The 17,978-nt window shown below is 43.6% G+C and overlaps 1 protein-coding gene and 1 pseudogene across 2 annotated transcripts; both read right to left on the reverse strand.

Annotated features, from left to right (window-relative positions):
* Positions 1-1,449: 1,449 nt before the first annotated feature.
* Positions 1,450-10,747, reverse strand: LOC103635562 (serine/arginine-rich SC35-like splicing factor SCL33). The gene is made up of 5 exons (XM_020547137.3): positions 10,482-10,747; positions 2,780-2,857; positions 2,150-2,320; positions 1,925-2,044; positions 1,450-1,825 (listed from the first exon to the last, which is right to left on the reverse strand). The coding sequence occupies exons 1-5, from the start codon at positions 10,625-10,627 to the stop codon at positions 1,708-1,710; spliced, it is 633 nt and encodes a 210-aa protein (XP_020402726.1). The 5' UTR covers positions 10,628-10,747; the 3' UTR covers positions 1,450-1,707.
* A 3,513-nt stretch (positions 10,748-14,260) lies between these two features.
* LOC103635589 (uncharacterized) lies at positions 14,261-15,156 on the reverse strand (annotated as a pseudogene). Its single transcript, XR_002266680.2, has one exon. The product of XR_002266680.2 is annotated as an uncharacterized protein (transcript).
* Between the last annotated feature and the right edge of the window lie 2,822 nt (positions 15,157-17,978).

The following is a 17,978-nucleotide window of genomic DNA, read 5'->3' on the forward strand; positions in this document are numbered from 1 at the left end:
GCCATGTTTTAGGTTCCTATTTTTAGATAACTCTAAATGACCTAGCCCAAACTTTCTGGTCCTGCCTCGGCCAACGCCTCCATGCCTACAACACAGTCTTCTTCAATGCGAGACTCTACAAGATACTCTACCATAATATATAGAAAATTCTCCATTCTCACATCTATAACATTTATAGATGTTTTCTAGAGTATTATCTAGATAGAGTCTTTCTCCTCTCATATATCTATTTTATATTTTAGACATCAAGTTTTAAAACATAAACATACATAGGATAGTATATAACATTTAAGAATATAACAGATATGCATGTAAAAAATTGAAACAAAACATATTTTTAGTATAGATCTACAACATATAAAGGACAAGATATAGAGAACACTATGAAAAAAAGATACGTAGAAGGGATCTTTTAGAGTAGCGTATAAAAAGCACTTAAGGCTCTTCCGTATAGAACGTTAGATATGATAACTCTTGGAGCTGCGTCTCGTATTTTCTAATCATTTTTATTCCGTATTTTCTATCTAAAAGCAGAAACAAAATTGAAAACACGTGTCGAGGAAACTAAAACGGCTATATCCAAATCAAGAACAGATCAATTCATTCAAGAACACAGCAATAACGGTTAGGAACGGATAATCCAAATCAGAAATATCTTACATATTAGTGGCGGACACAGTTGTTATGCTTAAAGTATGCCAGAAAAAATAAATAATATACAAGGGTTTAGCAAGGCAAGAACTATGGCTGATAAGATTAAGACATAATACTTACATGATTACATCACTAGACTAACTATTCTTCTCTAATCCGTGTATACATATATCCACTGCAAATATTCTACTCAAGATGCAATGGATACAACATAGTATTGAACAAAATACAAATATATTACCATGATACCGTAAAATGATGACTCTACAAAAATCCTAAGTCCGTACTTAAACCTTAACAAATTTTATAAAAACGCGTCACATCACACAATAAAAGAAAACATAAAATAGACCTACACATACATAATGTTGACCTATTGCTGTAAACTGCAGTACCTGTGTCGGTTTAACACCGTCTTACGTGTCCACAAGAGAGATGAGTGAACCAAGAGGTTTACAAAAATAAGTGCCTTCTAATGCTAGCAATAAGCGAGTAACCCATAAATAAGGAATACAGCCGGTATTTTCCTGTATACAGTAACCATAAATACGTTTAGAGAACACCTCACCTATAACCGTTTCCATTCCTATATCTGTTTAGTTTTTCTGCATTTTTTTTTTTAATTTTGGTTCTTTCCTGTTAATTAAGGTAAACGTTAAGTGAATACAATAAAAAGCATCTGTTGGTACATGATTTTCCTATCCTGTTTTGTCACTAGTAAATAGCAAAATGTTTTCAAAGAAACAGTTGCAACTGAGTAAATAGCAAGAATGAGAGGAACTCCAGATATTCCCTGGAATTGCACTTCTTCCTTACTACTAGTAATAGTTCACAAAAAACACTAGCAGTACAGTAGCAGTAGTATATGTGAAGTGGCCCTCGGGTCTCAGTGATTGGTTCTAAGTATCTGTGAATTTGCATCAAGGTTCGTTGGTTCAAAATCCACTTCGCTCACCAGAGATTTCGGAATACCCAATACATCCTACTAGCTTGTTCAGAAATCGTATAGTGCACGAGGGTCGAGGTTGCTGACAAAAGTAGTTCTAAGGTACCTCACTCGCCATCAGAAGGAGATCTCTGCCTGGGAGGAGACCTGCTAGCACCGGGGCTTGCACTCTTTGATCCGCTGTCAGCTGGTGACGATCTCTCTCGAGGTCGAGGAGACGAGGACCTGTCAAGATGATATGTGAGCCAATCAATTGAATTGGCACATTCGTTACAAGCCCATGGAGTTTCCATCAACATACAATAGGATGGCAACAAGTCGTACCTTGAATAGTGTTGTGCTGCCGAGTAGCTTCGACTTCGGGACCGTGATCTACCCCTAGGAGAATCATGGTACCCAGGTGACCTTGAGCGCGACCTCCGGACACAAGAAGGACCTCCGCCGCTACAGGAAAAAGAAAGCACAAGTAAATCAGCTTTTGCCTCCTAACATGCTATGGTCCGCACAGATTCATGGTTCTAGGATGGGCATCATGAAGGGGAAAATTACTACCTTCTTTCTATGGCCCTCAACCTCATGGCAGAAGGTGACTTCCTGACGTCCTGTGCATAAACAACACGAAGTTTCCTTCCAAGAACTATCTGCCCATCCATATAGTGCTTTGCATTAGAAGCGTCCTCAAGATCAACATATTCGACGAACCCAAATCCTCTAAATTGCCTGAAACAGAAAGCAAAATTTAGTATTTTACTAGAAGTAGCAATGATTCAGAACCAAGGAGAAAACCCCTGTAGAGACAACCAAATCAAGATCCATGCCGCAAACTCTTCCTTCCAAGAATGGTGATACACACAAATCAATTTCAATTGATACACGAACTAATCTCAAAGGTAAAGCAGGTACTAAGCTGCTGACCTTGCACTCATCAGTGTTTAGAGAGACATTGCATATCTCTTTAAACTTGTATTTCTTCCTTTTCTCCAATAGTACTCTTAAGCATTGCGTCTTCAAAAAGGTTACTTTCACTGTTAATCTCAGGGGTTGGGTAAAGCAATCCAGCGTGAACCATAGGAAACAGAGCATAATATATATTTTTTTAAAAAATGTAAAGAACAAGCTTAATATGTTAAAAACAAGCAACACCAATCATAAACATGTTTCTGGAGCAAATATACTTACTGAGTGTAGTAATCCTTTGGCAGATATATGTCTTTAACGCGGCCAAATCTTCCAAATGGTTCACGAAGGTGATAACTCCTGCAGTTGTGATAACAGCAAAGTTACAGTTGTGTAGTGTCAATGAATATCCATTCTCATCGTTATATGCAATATGAAGCACATCATAAACTTGGAAAATGAAAAGAACTTTTCAACGAAAAACAAAGTAAATCAGGGAAGGGAGGGGTATGCTTCATTAAGACATAACTTACAAAGCACAATGCATTACAAATCCCTCAGAATAGCTAGATAGAACTGTAAATATATTTACAAATTCTATCTGTTCGTACATGAGCTACATTCCAGGGGAATAATTTGAAAACTAAACAAGATCAACATGCTTTTTTATTTGCAAGAAAAAAGATACTAGAAGTCAAGCAAAATTAAAAACTCAATCCTAATAAGCCTGCTGATTGTATTCCCTTTGATGAATTCCAATATTAGTACATATTTTATCTTGACCACTTCAATAACTATTGACAGCAGCATGTCACACCCGGGCTTTAAGGGACTAAGCTGGGTGCATATCATACATACGCCAAAGAAGACAACATATATAATAATAGAGTGTATAGAGATAAATGTCACAATATAATCAGAGTATTTATTACATAGCGGAAGTCTTACAAAATATAAGATAAATATAACATGATCTAAAATCTATCCTTGGCGCCAGAAAGCTGACTAGGAGACGCCACCTAGATCAAGTCGAATGCCTCAGTGCTAGACGGCTCCTCTTCGACCACCTGTTCTTCTCCTGTGGGGGGTGTGAAACAGCAAGGGTGAGCTCACACATGATCATAGCTCAACAAGTTGTGGGGAATAATGTGCATGAACTCACCAAAGATGGGAGTTCATGTGAAGTGTAAGGCTGATCAACAAAATAGAGGCTGAGGCTGAATATTGCTTTTATAAGTTGGTCAAAATTTTATTAGCAATTACTAAGTGTAAGTAAATACCAAACCTTAATAATAAATAAAGTAATAGTAAAATAATCTCAAATGCGATGCAAATGTCAAATTGAGTTTTAATTCCATAGATTAATCATGTGAGGGTCCGAGCTGCTCATGACCGTGAGCACGGCTAGTATACCAGTTTTATACTCTGCAGAGGTTGCGCATCTTTACCCACAAGTCATGTTACCCATCTGCCAAGAGATGACCAATCCCATACACCTCTACCGAGGAGGCGAGGCAGGGTAACACTACGAGGCCTTTACAAAGTTCCACTAGCTTCAGAAATCCCGCTACAGTTTATAGGAAGCTCCAGTGCAGGAATCCCTCGCCTGACCGCCATCGCAGCAAAATCAACCCAAGGACCTCCCTACACTGACCACTCCCCTACTGCCCTTGCCCCTTTCGGGTAAGGAAGACATCCACTAGCTTTCCTAGTTAATCAGCCAAGGGCGTCCCATTAAACCCTTGTGGTAGCACTGTTTTCTAGGTGGTCGCTCCATGTTCCCATTAACCTAATGATCTTAACATGAACAATAATAATAAAAATATAATAAAAGTGTAATCCTGAAATAGTGTATCTCCATACCCAAATCCACATAAAGCAATAGCAAGTACTACCCAAAAATATTTCAGTGGTAAACAAGGTATAAAGATAACCAAAATTAGGGTAACCTATTGGATCCCATCAAAATTAACCTATGCAGATCATTATAATTAACAAGAACATGGCTGGGAAAAAGTAAGTGATCAAGGACACAACTTGCCTTCAATGAGCTCCTGCTCAGCTACTTCTACTTGCTGAACCCCAAAATCCACAGTGGCTTGCTCGTCTACTCGCATCAACACAATACATACATAGTATAGCAAAAATTAACATTGCACCAAACATATAGATAAAATACACAATAAAAATCTATACATTAAAATAAGAACCTAGGAACATGAATCGCTAATTTTGGAGTTATAGATTTTGAATTATGAAATTTCAAATGTTTAATGTGCTTGAATGGAATTACATGAGAAATAAATTTTCTTTCTGTTTTCATGTCAAAACAGAGACTTTAGGTGATAGATATTAATATTACAAAATTTTAGAAATTGGAATAGGTCAATTTGGATTTAAAATGAATTAGATATGAATTTTCCAAGTTCTAGCAATTGTTTTTGTGTTAAAATTGCATTTACTAATTCATTTATTCATTTTAAATGAGTTCGGGACTGGGCGCATAAAAAACCAGAGAGGTCAGGGGCTTAATTATAAGATTTCCTGAGACTCAGATTACTGCTATATGGACTGCGGGTTGAATCTCAATAAACCTAGGGATTCTTTAATAAAAAGCCGAGGTCGAAGGGGTATGGCCAGAAACTGGCCGTTGGATCTAGTTTTAGCGTGCGGGATTAGATCGCGAGGCAGTACGTGTTCCCGAACATCCGATCAACAGCGAGCGGTCTGGATTTAATTATGTGATATACGATCGTAGCCCTCGGATCCGATCAACGGTCAAGATTTAATCGTGCGAATAGGTATGCTATCATCTAATCTCCGCCCTCCATCAACAGATCGACGATGGTCGTCTCTTCCTCTCACCACGCACAACCACGGTGGACCGGGACTCAGTACGACGGCGTGCCATCGCCGGACTTCCCGATTCCGCGAACACGCGCATCAAACTCGATTCCACGGAGTGCTACACAATCGCAGGGAACTGGTGGACATGATGTAGGGTTTACTCACCGGTATTGGAGCGTGGACGGTTCTGGCCGCGGTGCAGTGCGATACCCGCGACGGCCAAGAGCTCCGGTGAGCAATTAAGGGGCGCTCGTTGAACGATTCCGCCCGCAAACGCCACGGACGGCTTCGCACAAGCTCGGTGCAGACCCATGACCCCTCCAATAGCTCCAGGCGGCGGTGAATGGATGGGAAGGCACGACGGCGACGACCAAAACTCCTCCCTCACGGCTGAGCGCGTTGGCGCGTTGTGGCGGCGATGGAAAAGGAAGACGGAGCCCGCGTAGCTACTCCCTATAAGCGCGGCCAGGTCGGGATGAGGGTGGGCGCAACGGACCCCGATGTTTGCGCCAACGGAAAATCCGCCCGGGTCTTTGTAACACCCTGAATTTGGGGATATAAAATTTATTTTCTTATATCCACCAAATTCGGGTGTTACTCTCTCTCCTTTCCTTAATTTTCTTTTCTTTACCTAAATAGTAGAGAGTTATTTTGTGTGTGAGTGTATATATATATATTGTGTGTAGTAAAATAGGACCCTAAAAGGGTCCTTGATTTTTGCATAACATGCCGAGATATTTTATGGTATGTTGAATTGTTGTGGTGGTGCATCCATTCAAACTCAAGAAGTGTATTTGAATTTTCGATTCAAAAACTATAACTAAACTTGAATAGAAAAAGGGAAAACGAAACCAGCCCCTCCTCCTCTCAGCCCACCAACTCGGCCTTGCGGCCCATCCCTGCACTGCCCCCAGCCTAGCTCCCATGGCCTGCGCGCACGCCCGTCCCCGACCCATTTCGCGCGGCCCAGCGAGCCCACCAGGCGCAGCGCGCCCCATTCTCCCCCAACCCTAGTGCGTGCTGCCACTCCCAGCGCCACCGCTGCCATGCGCAGGCTCACGCACCTGCTCCGTCTCGACGCCACCCCGGATTGGTGGGCCCACAGGCGTGCGCCCAGCCGCGCCCACGTCCCGCCCACCACTCTCTCTCCCTCTCTCCCCCTATTCCCCCACGGCGCCGTGACTACCTCCACTACGATCCTTCCCTTACTCATGGAGATGGCGGTTCCAAGTATACTCCAACCTCCCTCTCCTCCTGTCGAAGACCTCACGTGTGCCTCCCCCATCCCTCATAGCCGGCGGGCGCGCGGCCCTGGCTCGACGGTGCGCGCGCGGCCTCGGCTAGGTAGCGCAGCGCGACCTTGGCTCGGCAGTGCGGTGCGGCCCCGGCTCGGCTGCCCGGCGCGTGGCCCTCGGCGCGGCCTGGGGCTCGGTCCAGCGCCTACGGCGCGCGGCCGGAGCTCGGCCGGCGCGCGTCCCGCACAGCCCTCCCCTCCTCTCCCCGTGGCGCGGCGCGGTGCGCGCGGGCCCCGGTGTGGCCCGTCCTGCGCACGGCGCCCCCGACGAGGCTCGCCGTGCTCGCTCGCGGCCATGGCGCGCGTCCTCGGCCCGGTCCCCTCGCGTGGCCGTGGCGTGGTGCCCGGCGCGGCCCTGGCGCGTGGCCAGCGCCCCCGGCGCGGTCCTGGCGCGTGGCTAGCCCGCCTGCGTAGCTAGCTCGCTTGCGGCGTCGAGCGCCCTGTCCCATCCCCGCGCTCGCCGTCACCGTCGTTTGCCAGAGAAGCGTCTCGCCGCGAGATTCATCGTGCCGCTATTGTCGTCGCTGCAAAGCAGGGTCTACGTCGCTCTCGTCGTCGCCGAGGTGAGCTTCATCTACCCCGGTTTACTCTCCGTCTACTTCATGCGCAAGTCGCCGAACCCAGTCCCAAACCGCGTCATCGTAGCTCCGCGCTTGTTGTCGTGCTCGTGTCGCGGACGTACCCACTTCCGTATGTGCACAACATGTCGTCGGGGTTTAGATGACGTCCGTTTACCCCTAGACGACGTTCATCTACCCCCGCGTGTCAATAGTTTTGTCGTAAGCATGTTTTAATTAATTAACTAATTATTTATTAGTCTGATGGTTATTAAAATGGTAGTTTAATTAAAAACTAACCCATAGCTTTAATTTATACTTTTATAAATAAATGTTAGCGTGATTAATATTAGCTCAAATGTTTCTGAACTCATACTTGTTTATTATAAACAGGTTATTTGTTAGCGATTATCGCGTGTCGCGCGCTTCGTCACGTTGTCCGCGTGTTGTTCGTACGCGTTGTCACGCATCGTTCGCGCGTGTCACGCGTGCTGTTCCGCACGTGGTGGCGTGCTGGTTCGCGCATCGTTCTCGCTGGACGCGCGCTCTATTTTATATGTCGTCCGCGCGCTATGTCACGCGTGTCCGTGCGTCGTTCGCACGCTGTCGTGCTGTTGCGCGCGTCGTAAATTTTTCTCGCTTAGACTCTCTCATTTTAATTAAATTGCTTACTTAATAGACAATTGTCAGTGTAGCAGATTTAATCAAAACTAAGTAGTAGATATTGTTTATATTTGATAACACTGAATTAAATGTTATAGTTAATATATATTTAGCATAAATGTGATAACTTGTCGACCGTAGCTTCGAGTTCGACGTTTCTTTCCCTCGCGTGACCGTAGAATCGAGCTCTATTTTACGCTGCATGTTTTTATAACCTTTTATCTTGTATGGTGCAATGTTCTTATGCATATGTATATGTTTGTTTGCTTGTGCCTGTTCGTCTTCGCTTCGCGTTGCGATTAGATTGCGATCTGTTTTCGAGCTTCGAGGAATCGACGGTCAAGATTTGGCGACCAAGAGATCGAACTCTTCGAGTTCTACGAGAATGAAGACCCTAAGCATTCGTTTGGTGAAGGCAAGTGTCCCTTGACCCATATTTGTCCTATACATTCTTTAATTCACCTCCCGCATTTCACATTTATGCCTAAGGATTGACTAGCTTTTGTTATCCATGTCCTTGTTTACCTATTTGGGTCGGATTATTATTGTTTAGCTTTATGCTATTGCTCAACTCTAATCAATGAACATGATGAGAATTATCAATGATACACCGTTTCTCTCCTTTATTATGATGTGGTACTTGTGGTATTCAAGGGGGCTCGAGCGGTTTCTCGAGTGCCTCTCCGTAAGGACCTGTTCATTAGATGACCGCCCGGGAAAACAGTGCAACCATGAGGGTGGAATGGGATGCCCTTAGCTGAATAATTAGAGGAACCGTGGTGTAGTTTGCTTAGCCGTCGTGTCGTCAATGGGGCTCGGTGTATGCAGCTCGCTCTGCCAAGTTTGGTTCGCCCCTTGGGGAGGAGTGAGGTACATTTAGGAAACCTAACGGGCGGCTACAGCCCCGGGGAATCTTTGTAAAGGCTACGTAGTGAAACCCTGCCTATTCACCTTGGTAGTGTTTAAGGGTTTGATCGGCCCGAGGCAAGAGGGAATCACGGCTTATGGAATCACAGAGTGTTTGAAAACTGATATATCAGCCGTGCTCGCGGTTATGAGCGGCCAAGGGAGCTCCAGTGATTAGTGGTACTTGATCAGAGATGTTCGAATTGCAGGTGGCAATGAGATTGATGGTTCTTGGTATTGACTTTGGTAATGGTAAGTGGTATTCTTTTCGTTTGGAAAGGGTGCTTTGGGTTAAGAACTTGGGTTAATGCTAAAACCTGGCTTTCTACTAGTAATAATAACCTGAACAACTAAAAGCAACTGCTTGACTTAACCCCACATAAAGCTAGTCCACTACAGCCAAATGGGACATTTGCTGAGTACGTTGATGTGTACTCACCCTTGCTTTCACAAAACACCAGGTTGCCTTTGGTGCAATCTATGCTCAGGTAAAGAAAGAGAACGGTGTCGAGGCGGATCTCCGGGAGTTCCAGGACTTCGACGAGTTCGAGGATTAGGCTAGAGACCTCCCCCAGTCAGTTGCCTGTGGTGGGTTGTTTACGTTGGCTACGTTTCGATTCTATGTACTTTGATTTATATTATGTAAATGGCTCTAGTCTGTAATATTATTCCTTACTCTTTATTGTAATTCGAAGCATTGTGACACGTCTTCGTTCGTGATCGCTTAGAGCCCCTTTTCCATCAATAGGTACTCCCAAGGCGTCGACCACACGGCCTAACATGGCCTTTCCCGCAGGAACATCCACAATAGATCCCTATGATGAGTCATTTATGTAATCGCTGTGTACGTGAATTACTGATCCTGGCACGTACATGGTTCGCATTCGGTTTGCCTTCTAAAACCGGGTGTGACAGTCTTCAGGCACGCCCACCATTATTGGCGAGATGGTTCAGTTTCTGACACCCAGGGCCTGCGGTACAGTGAGTCGTCCACACAACGAGTGAAGTGTAAGGCCCGTCTATCAGTGAATGGAAAAGAACGCGAGCGCGCGAGAGAGAGACCGCCCGATGGGCCCCATGTGCCAGCGCCGGGTTCCCGGAACGGGCATGGATCGTGCGGCTGACAAGACGGTCCCGCCTGTCAGAGCCGCGGTGGAGGCTGGGCTGCGCGGTCTGCCGGTCTGGGAAAATAGATGGGCCAGAAGTGGAGTCAGCCAGCCCATGAAGCTTTATTCTTTCCCTTTTATCTTTTCTTTCTATTTTCTTTTTATTTTCTTCATTTCTAAGTTTAGTTTGAATTCGAATTTAACATCAAACCTTGTGCAAATTTATTCTCAAATAATATTTTGAAATGAAAAATACCAATTTTATAAATATAATTATATTTTTATATCATTTCTCTTCCTCTTATTTTCAAAACCCTAATTCCAATTTTAGGGTTTAACCCAACTTCTAGTAATTATTACCTTATTACTATTAACATTATTATTTTATTTAATGCACAAACATAAATCCAATATGATGCAATGATTTATTTGTGTCTTATTAAGGATCTATTTTTTTACATGAGTGGTCACATGTAATGATAACTAGAGGTACACATACATATATAAAGGAAACAATATCTCCTTTTATTCTTCCTTACAAAGTGGGTATTACACAGCACCAAATAAAATCCATTCTACTTCTGATCTAGGAGGAGCAGAGAGAATCTTACCTACAATCCGGACCAAGATTCGTCACCATAAGATTAGTTGTGGGGCGCTTGCCATGGCCTCCATAACTACCACGAGGACTTGGGCTGCGAGTTCTTCTCCTGTGACCTCTTGGCGGCGATGGACTGTCATCATCACTTCTTCCCATGTTGTTCTAAGAAGGCAAGAGAAAATAGTAAGATTCTTCAGAAATGGCACAATAGCAATCCCGTTCATCTAAATCATGCGCTTATATGTTAGACCGTCTTCAAAATAAAGATCATCAAGATCACAATTAGTAATCAAAATCATGCACTTATATATGCACTTAGCTGTCTACTCAAACAGACACCAACTCTTCTTTTAATTATTGTAAGTAGGCTACACTAAAAGAGAATTGGGCAACAGGCAAAACAGAAGACATATTTTTGTTATAAACCGGTTGCTTCTTTATCTGTTTATGTATATGCAAGGAATCCAACTCCAACCTGTATCTTAGAATCGTCTTACCAATAGAATAAATTTTAGAAATGGTGATTAAAACACACACGACATCCATCATGATCTTATCCAGTATTGCAATCCATGAACATAGCAAGAACAACTAGCTGTAGAACTGTATGAACAAATAGAACTAATACTATCCTTTAATGGTTTTGCAATTTGCATATCTTGTTTGAGCAGATAATCATCGCAGCCAAGAAAGCAAAGTTTTCCCATCTTTTCTTCTCACAGTTCTACCAACACGAATGTACCACCGTCCATCCCAACCTGGGGCAGGATAACAGTTTCAACACGTACACGGCCCACCCCAAACAAACACACACACACAATTAAACAACTCAATCCGTTCGCCTGTTTCAAATTTGTGTGCAGAACAAGGCATAAGTCCAAGGTAGCAGGATGACGCTCCACCATCCGCAACGCGATGACGAACTAGGGTTCCTCTACAGGGAAAACGACTAGACAAACGGCACGACGAACATCATCCAACCGCGTCAGATTCAAAGCGGGACAGACCATGGGAGTGCACTGCAGCACTCACCTCGACGGGGCTTGCACTCTTTGATCTGCTGTCAGCCGGTGAAGATCTCTCTCGAGGTCGAGGAGACGGGGACATGTCAAGATGGTGGTATGTGAGGCAATCAATTGAATTGGGACATTCATTACTGGGCTTTCTTTTAACTGTTGTGCATGTTTTGTTTGAAGCAAACAGTCAGCGTGCCCAAGAAAACAAAGGTTTCATATCTTCTCTTCTCACAACTATACTGGGAGATTCTACCAACACAGCAACACGCATGAACCGCCGTCCATCCCACCGTCGGGGTTTAACAGCTTCAACACGCACACTGTCCTCCTCTTCTGCGCAATGAAACCACTCAATCTGGTAGCCAGTTTCGAAATGCTGGTGTGCCGAACACGGCATAAGTCCAAGGCAACACGACGACGCCCCACCATCCACGACGCGATAACGAACTAAGGTTCCTCTACAAGGAAAACGACCGAATCGACTATACAAAACGCAAGTTGAACATCATCCAACCGCATCGGACTCGAAGCGGGGCAGACCACGGGGAGTGCACGCCGCAACGCTCACCTCCGCGGAGCAAATCAGACGAGGGCCCTGGCTGCAGACTACCAGCAATCAGAGCGGCGTAATATACCCTCCCTTCTGGAGTCGGAGGCGTACCTATTTTTGTCAAGGGCACGGGGAGCGACGGGTAGTCTCCGGAAGCTTCCGAGGTCCGAACGCGACCGCGACGACGGGTATGTGGAAGACGAGTAGGAGCGCGGGGTAGGCGAGGCGAGGGCGCGAGGCCGTGCGATTTTTGTATTTTATAGTTGGCCGACGTACGTGGAAGGCCGAGCCACGGTCGTTTGGTCTTGGCGTGGGCCTGTAGATCACGGGATTAGGCCCAAAACAGTCGGCTACGAATCATCGAAATCGAAACAAAAAAAGGCTAAGACAAGTTTACAACATTTTTTTCGCACTGGCAGTAAGCTTTTTCATATTATACTAGGTAGGTGCTCGTGCGATGCCACGGAACATAAATCTCGATTTGTATATCAGCTATGCTTCCTGTGGAGCAAGGAAGCGAACGCAAGCCAACCTTTTATATTAGTGCATTCTGTTCAGTTCTTACTTGATCATCCCGTGTTCTTGTGTGTGCCATGGCCGAGTGGCAAGCTCAACACTGGTATTGTTGTCTTGTCTCAAATGAAGTCCGGTTCCACAAGTTAACCGGAAATCTTCATGGGTGATAGCTGTGTCAGATTCTTCCGCGCATAGGGCAAGTAATGCAAGTGATAGCTGTGTCAGTTTACCCCCATTTTCTTAGGCATCACTTGTCTCAAATGAAGTCCATTGGAGGTTCGCAATTTATGTTCCGTGGCATCGCACGGGCACCTACCTAGTGACTTATAAAAGTGTGCAAGATTCCCATAGATATGTCAAAATCTGGCGAAGAATTTGAGCGCTAAATCTTAGGCAAGTGTGGTAGAAAAAATGTGGCAATGTTTGGCACTTTAGGTATACAACCAAAGAGGCTATTTGTTTTCTCATGCTATTTGTTTTGTCATGGTCATTTGATGCTCCTCGACAGCAGCAGCTGGACGCACGAAGGTAGCTGGTAACCCAGATAATTATGCATGGCTGGAGGCCATAAACACTCCAGTGAATATCAACATGCACACTGGCATGTATACCGGTCGAATTGTACAGGTATAGCCATATAAGTTTAACGCTGCAATTGCTGAAGGTGATTGAAGAGAACTCCTGATTTTTTGTGTTCTATCTAGGAACTTCAGACATGATGTAAAGATGAACCGAAGCATCAAGCAGCAGCTGGGTGCCTCTTCACTGATAGTAGATCTATAATATAGTGATGTATGTTCTATACTTTGAGGTTAGCTTTTCCCCTCTGGTCCCCTTTATTGGAGAAACTATTGTACTTCAGTTAAGAGATAAGTTTTCAGAGTAATTTCTCCTAATCAGTTTAGTAGAGGTTTCAGGTTCACTAACCTGAGCAGTGATCAGGCTTTTAGCTTATTTATTTATGTTGTGCAACGCTGGAATGGTTTCGAATGCAAAATTGTCACTGTTGTTGCCACATTGCCGTCTTAACTCGCGGGGGCTGCATGCCGATATCGGTGTTTGAACGGAAAGAGGACTCACAACAAGAAATGAATGAACGATGTTCCATTGATCGATCTTGCACATTTATGCATATATGATTAAACAGACAGTTAGTTCTAATGCCTAGTTCCTAATCTGTCAGCTGAGACTACTAACTCTAATCTAATTGGTTCTTAACACTCAACTTGTCAAATCCAGTTTTGAAATGTTAGCATACCAATGTAGTACATGTTTTTTTATTTAATTTGTTTATGTTTCTCACCGTTAGCCAAAGCCTCGGCGTGTATGAACTTGTTTAGTTGTTCCTCCCTGTGTTACCTGCCCATCAACATGGTCGTCCACACTTCGTTTCACAGTTTCCCTAAAAAAACAGAGCACAAGAACAGAAGGCGAGGCAGCATCCGCCTGAACTTCTCAGTTTGAACTTGATATGTTTGTTGCCATTCATATAGTCAGAAGAGTCAGGGTGGAGGGTGCTGAGCCTCCAGCTTCCTGATAACGGCATTGGTCACAGCCCAGTTGAACCCTCGGTACTGAAGCCACCTCACCATGCGCGCACGTCGGCTCTCCAGGGTCAAGCTTTGCCCACGCTGCCACTGTTTGGACGCCTGAGCAAACAGACGATCCATGGAAGCTTCGGACGGTTGATCATTGTGGGAACAACAATATAAAATGAGCACTAAAGTTTTAAAAAAATTGCAAGACTCATGTACTCCTAGCAACAAAGTTCTGATGAAGTACAACAGCTACATGTTAATTTCTCTGGACTCTTCTCTATATACAACACCCTCGAGTTACGCACGCTACAAGCCTGCGGAGATTCTCTGCGAGTTGGAGGTAATCTACAGGTGTTCAAAAAAATATTGATTTTTTAAAATTTTCAAAAAGATAGGAGATGCCTCAACTGAAGCAAGTGTTCCTCGTTCGAGATGTTGAGCGAGAGGCGGAGGTTCGTCAGGAGCGACTCTTGCTCCCACGTCAGAGGTCCTGCAGCATGGAGAGCTCTGACGGTTGATCGATATGCTCGCAGCTCTAGCTCATGGATGTTCAGAAACAAACCAGAGCCATAGGCGTCCTCAGTCTCCTGCCCATACTCACATGCAGACATAACATCATCAGGAAACAACTGCCCGTTCTGACTGATTCATGGTCATCATCACTGGTACTGTGCTCTGAGTAATTAGCGTTGCAGCTAGCCACCGAGCACTCATCCTCTTCTCTGGTGCGCAGAGGTTTCTCAGGCAGATCGTTGTATCTGCTACTTAAAGGCCTATGAAAATGATCTCCGTTGATGGCATTCCTAGCAGACACCTTTGGGGGCAACTCGTTCTTGGTTAACTGGCGAAATTCATGTGTAGATACTTTCTGTTCCTTGCCTGTTCTTCTGACTAAACCATTAGGTGGGATCCTGCTTGCTTCTATTTTTCTCTTGACAACTCTAGCACCGGTGGAAGCACAGATATTGGCTGCTTTCCTCTTAGCATAGTGATCAACCTCTTCATAGGCTTGATGGTCCTGTTCCATCACAAATTTTGAGTGGTGAGAGGAGCAGTCAGCAAATCGGATCAGCTTATTCAGTTCAATGATCTGAAAAGATGGTATACATGAGATACTTTGTCAAAGAAAGGCAAAAAAGAAATTACATTAGTAATGGGAAGATAGTACAGAGATTGCTATGCTAGATACTGAGGTCAAGCAAATGCTCATGGTGAGAGGTACCACTACCACTGATTCCTCATCACTCGCTTATTGTAGCACAAAATTTATATAGTAAAAAATGTTCAGTCCATAATAAATTGAAGATACAGGAATGTTCAGTTTTCAACTTTCAACAATGCAAATGCTTTCAAAAAATGAAACCAGACTTAATTGGATGACGTGCACCATAATCCAGCAACTTTTTGAAGCAAGGTGCCACCTTCCACGATTCAGATCTACCAGGTAGCAACTTCTAAAATAGGTGGAGAACTGCACCTTAGAATATTTAAACGTCTTGTGCTGATAGAAAGGATCCCAAGAGACTGAAACAGTGATATGATCACACTTGTGTGATATCGAAGATTGCTCAACATTTCAGCCCTTCCAAGTGTAGATGAATCAGGTCTAAGGTTGCCAGAGAAGAAAGGTTCTATAATAAGGACAACTGCCACAGTAGCACCAAAATACTTCAGAAAGAAATCTTGAATCATGCCGAACCACCAGTTTTCATGACGCACAAGATTCAGGTGCTCAACAAGAGCCTCAAACCACTGCATAATATGAGATGCTTCTCTGTTCTCACCGCCATAAAATGCCACACTCTCAGCATGTGTTCTTAACCGCGAGTGAAGTTGACGATAGTCTCCTTCTAAGCGAGCATCGGACAGTCCAATCAATTCTAGGTACATCTAGGCTCTGAAATTTGAATCGTAAAGGAAGTCAGCCACAGTCAATCAGGGAAGATCAGTGACATCAATGCATTCAATTCGCTTATGGAATAATAATTGAGATCAGTGCTCAAGGGTAACATCAACTCAATTACCAACATTAGGAGCCAAGGATCACACTCATACTACAACAAAACAGCTTGTCTTTTTATTTATTTCATTCACCCTATTTCATGTAACATAAGTTAAACTAAAATTCAATGGCTTAGGTGGGAAGACTTACTGAAACATCCCTTAGGGTCAGAACTGCCAAGCCTAGTCCCCTGTCCCCAGTTGATAAAAACAAATAGCAAAGTATATGAGTGTTTTCCATCATACCATAAAACATAATATGGACAACCACTGAACCATATAGCAATCTAAGTGAGTCCTAGAATACCTGGCCACCAGCCAATAAAACAATAGCCAACTTCCCCTCTGAAATGGCTCTCAAGCCCCTCCTCCACCACCTTTCTTTGTCCTCAGGAGTTCTGTCGTCCACTATCGAGACACTTGACTCAGGAACAGGCTCAAAGGTTGGTATATGAGCACCTGTACTTGCATTAAAACACCATCAAATATTTGAGCACTCACTGAAACTTATACTGCATATTGAAGCACGCTAAGAGAAAGCTCACCTTGTGATCTAAGCGAGCATCGGACAGTCCGATCAATTCTAGGAAGATCTAGGCTCTGAAATTCGAATCATAAAGGAAGTCAGCCACAGTCAATCAGGGAAGTTCAGTGACATCAATGCATTCACTTCGCTTATGGAATAACAATTGAGATCAGTGCTCAAGGGCAACATCAACTCAATTACCTAAGGATATTCCTGCACCTGAGGCGCAAGAGTCTGCTTCAGCTATTCCTGCACCTGATAAAGCACCAAATTACATGACAACTAAACATAAAAATGCAACAGAAAGGTTTCACCTGTTACAAATCGTTTACACAGGTTTCCTTGACTAAACTGTGCACACACCTGTTTATAAGAGCACAAAACAGCTTACATACCTTTGTATTTGTACCAATATATGCACAACTTGGTGAAACATCGAGAATGCTGAATAGTTGGTCTTGAGAAAATGAAGGGTTCACTACATAAGCATCCAGCTGTTCATTAGTCAGAACATTAGAACCATCAGGCACCTCCACTGTCTCAATGCTACTCCAGAAAGCATCAGAAGTGGATTTAATACCCAAATCAACAACCTCTTCAAGTTCTTTACTCATCCATCTTGAAAAGCTGTCATTTTTCTTCAAACCAAGAGTCTCAATCGTCAATAGATCCAATGATGACTGCTTCAAGAGTGAATGTTTGATGCTACCATCATTATATCTATCTCTGTTCACCTGAAAATTTTGCATAAATGGTCATTGTCATAAATCATATTGAACACCATCAAATAGTTGTACCCATGCTCACACTATAAGGGCCATACAAGCATTAGATGTACATCTGCTTTCATTGCATATTGTTGTATTTTCAGTTCCTTTTAATCAAATGTATCATTAGCAATTGAAGTACACCTACTCTGAACGAGCTACAATGCTTTTGATGCAACAGGTTTGGAGGCTACAAGCAACTTTGGGAGAACAATCTGAAATTACCAAGTGTACCAAACAGGAATATGATGATATTGTAAACCAGTTTAATTCTCAAAGTATTATATTAACATTAGAATCAAGGTTACACTGCCTAAGGCCCTTATATATATTTTCACAAGGATGACCACAAAGATCATACCTTCAATGAGCCTCCACCAACAAGGAATCCATCAACATCTGGTTGCACTGCAAGTTCTTTGCAGTTAGCTCCATTTACAGACCCTGGAGAGGGAACACAAGAGATTGTGATACACAGTAGCAAACCCTAGTTCAGAGCAATGATAAGCTAACTGTGAACTGTATGCAAGAATTCGACATTCTACAAAAATAGGTTATGCTTAGTTTCCTGGTTCCACAACCAGTCCTAAGGG

The sequence above is a fragment of the Zea mays genome, chromosome 1 (assembly GCF_902167145.1).
Source record: "Zea mays cultivar B73 chromosome 1, Zm-B73-REFERENCE-NAM-5.0, whole genome shotgun sequence".
In the NCBI taxonomy this organism is placed as follows: domain Eukaryota; kingdom Viridiplantae; phylum Streptophyta; class Magnoliopsida; order Poales; family Poaceae; genus Zea; species Zea mays.

Coding starts and splice junctions, on each gene's coding strand:
- LOC103635562 (XM_020547137.3), bottom strand. CDS start 10,627: ATGGGAAGAAGTGATGATGACAGTCCATCGCCGCCAAGAGGTCACAGG. Junction 2,858..10,481: donor AATCTTGGTCCGGATTGTAG/GTAAGATTCTCT, acceptor TCACAACTGCAG/GAGTTATCACCTTCGTGAAC. Junction 2,321..2,779: donor CCAAAGGATTACTACACTCA/GTAAGTATATTT, acceptor TTTCTGTTTCAG/GCAATTTAGAGGATTTGGGT.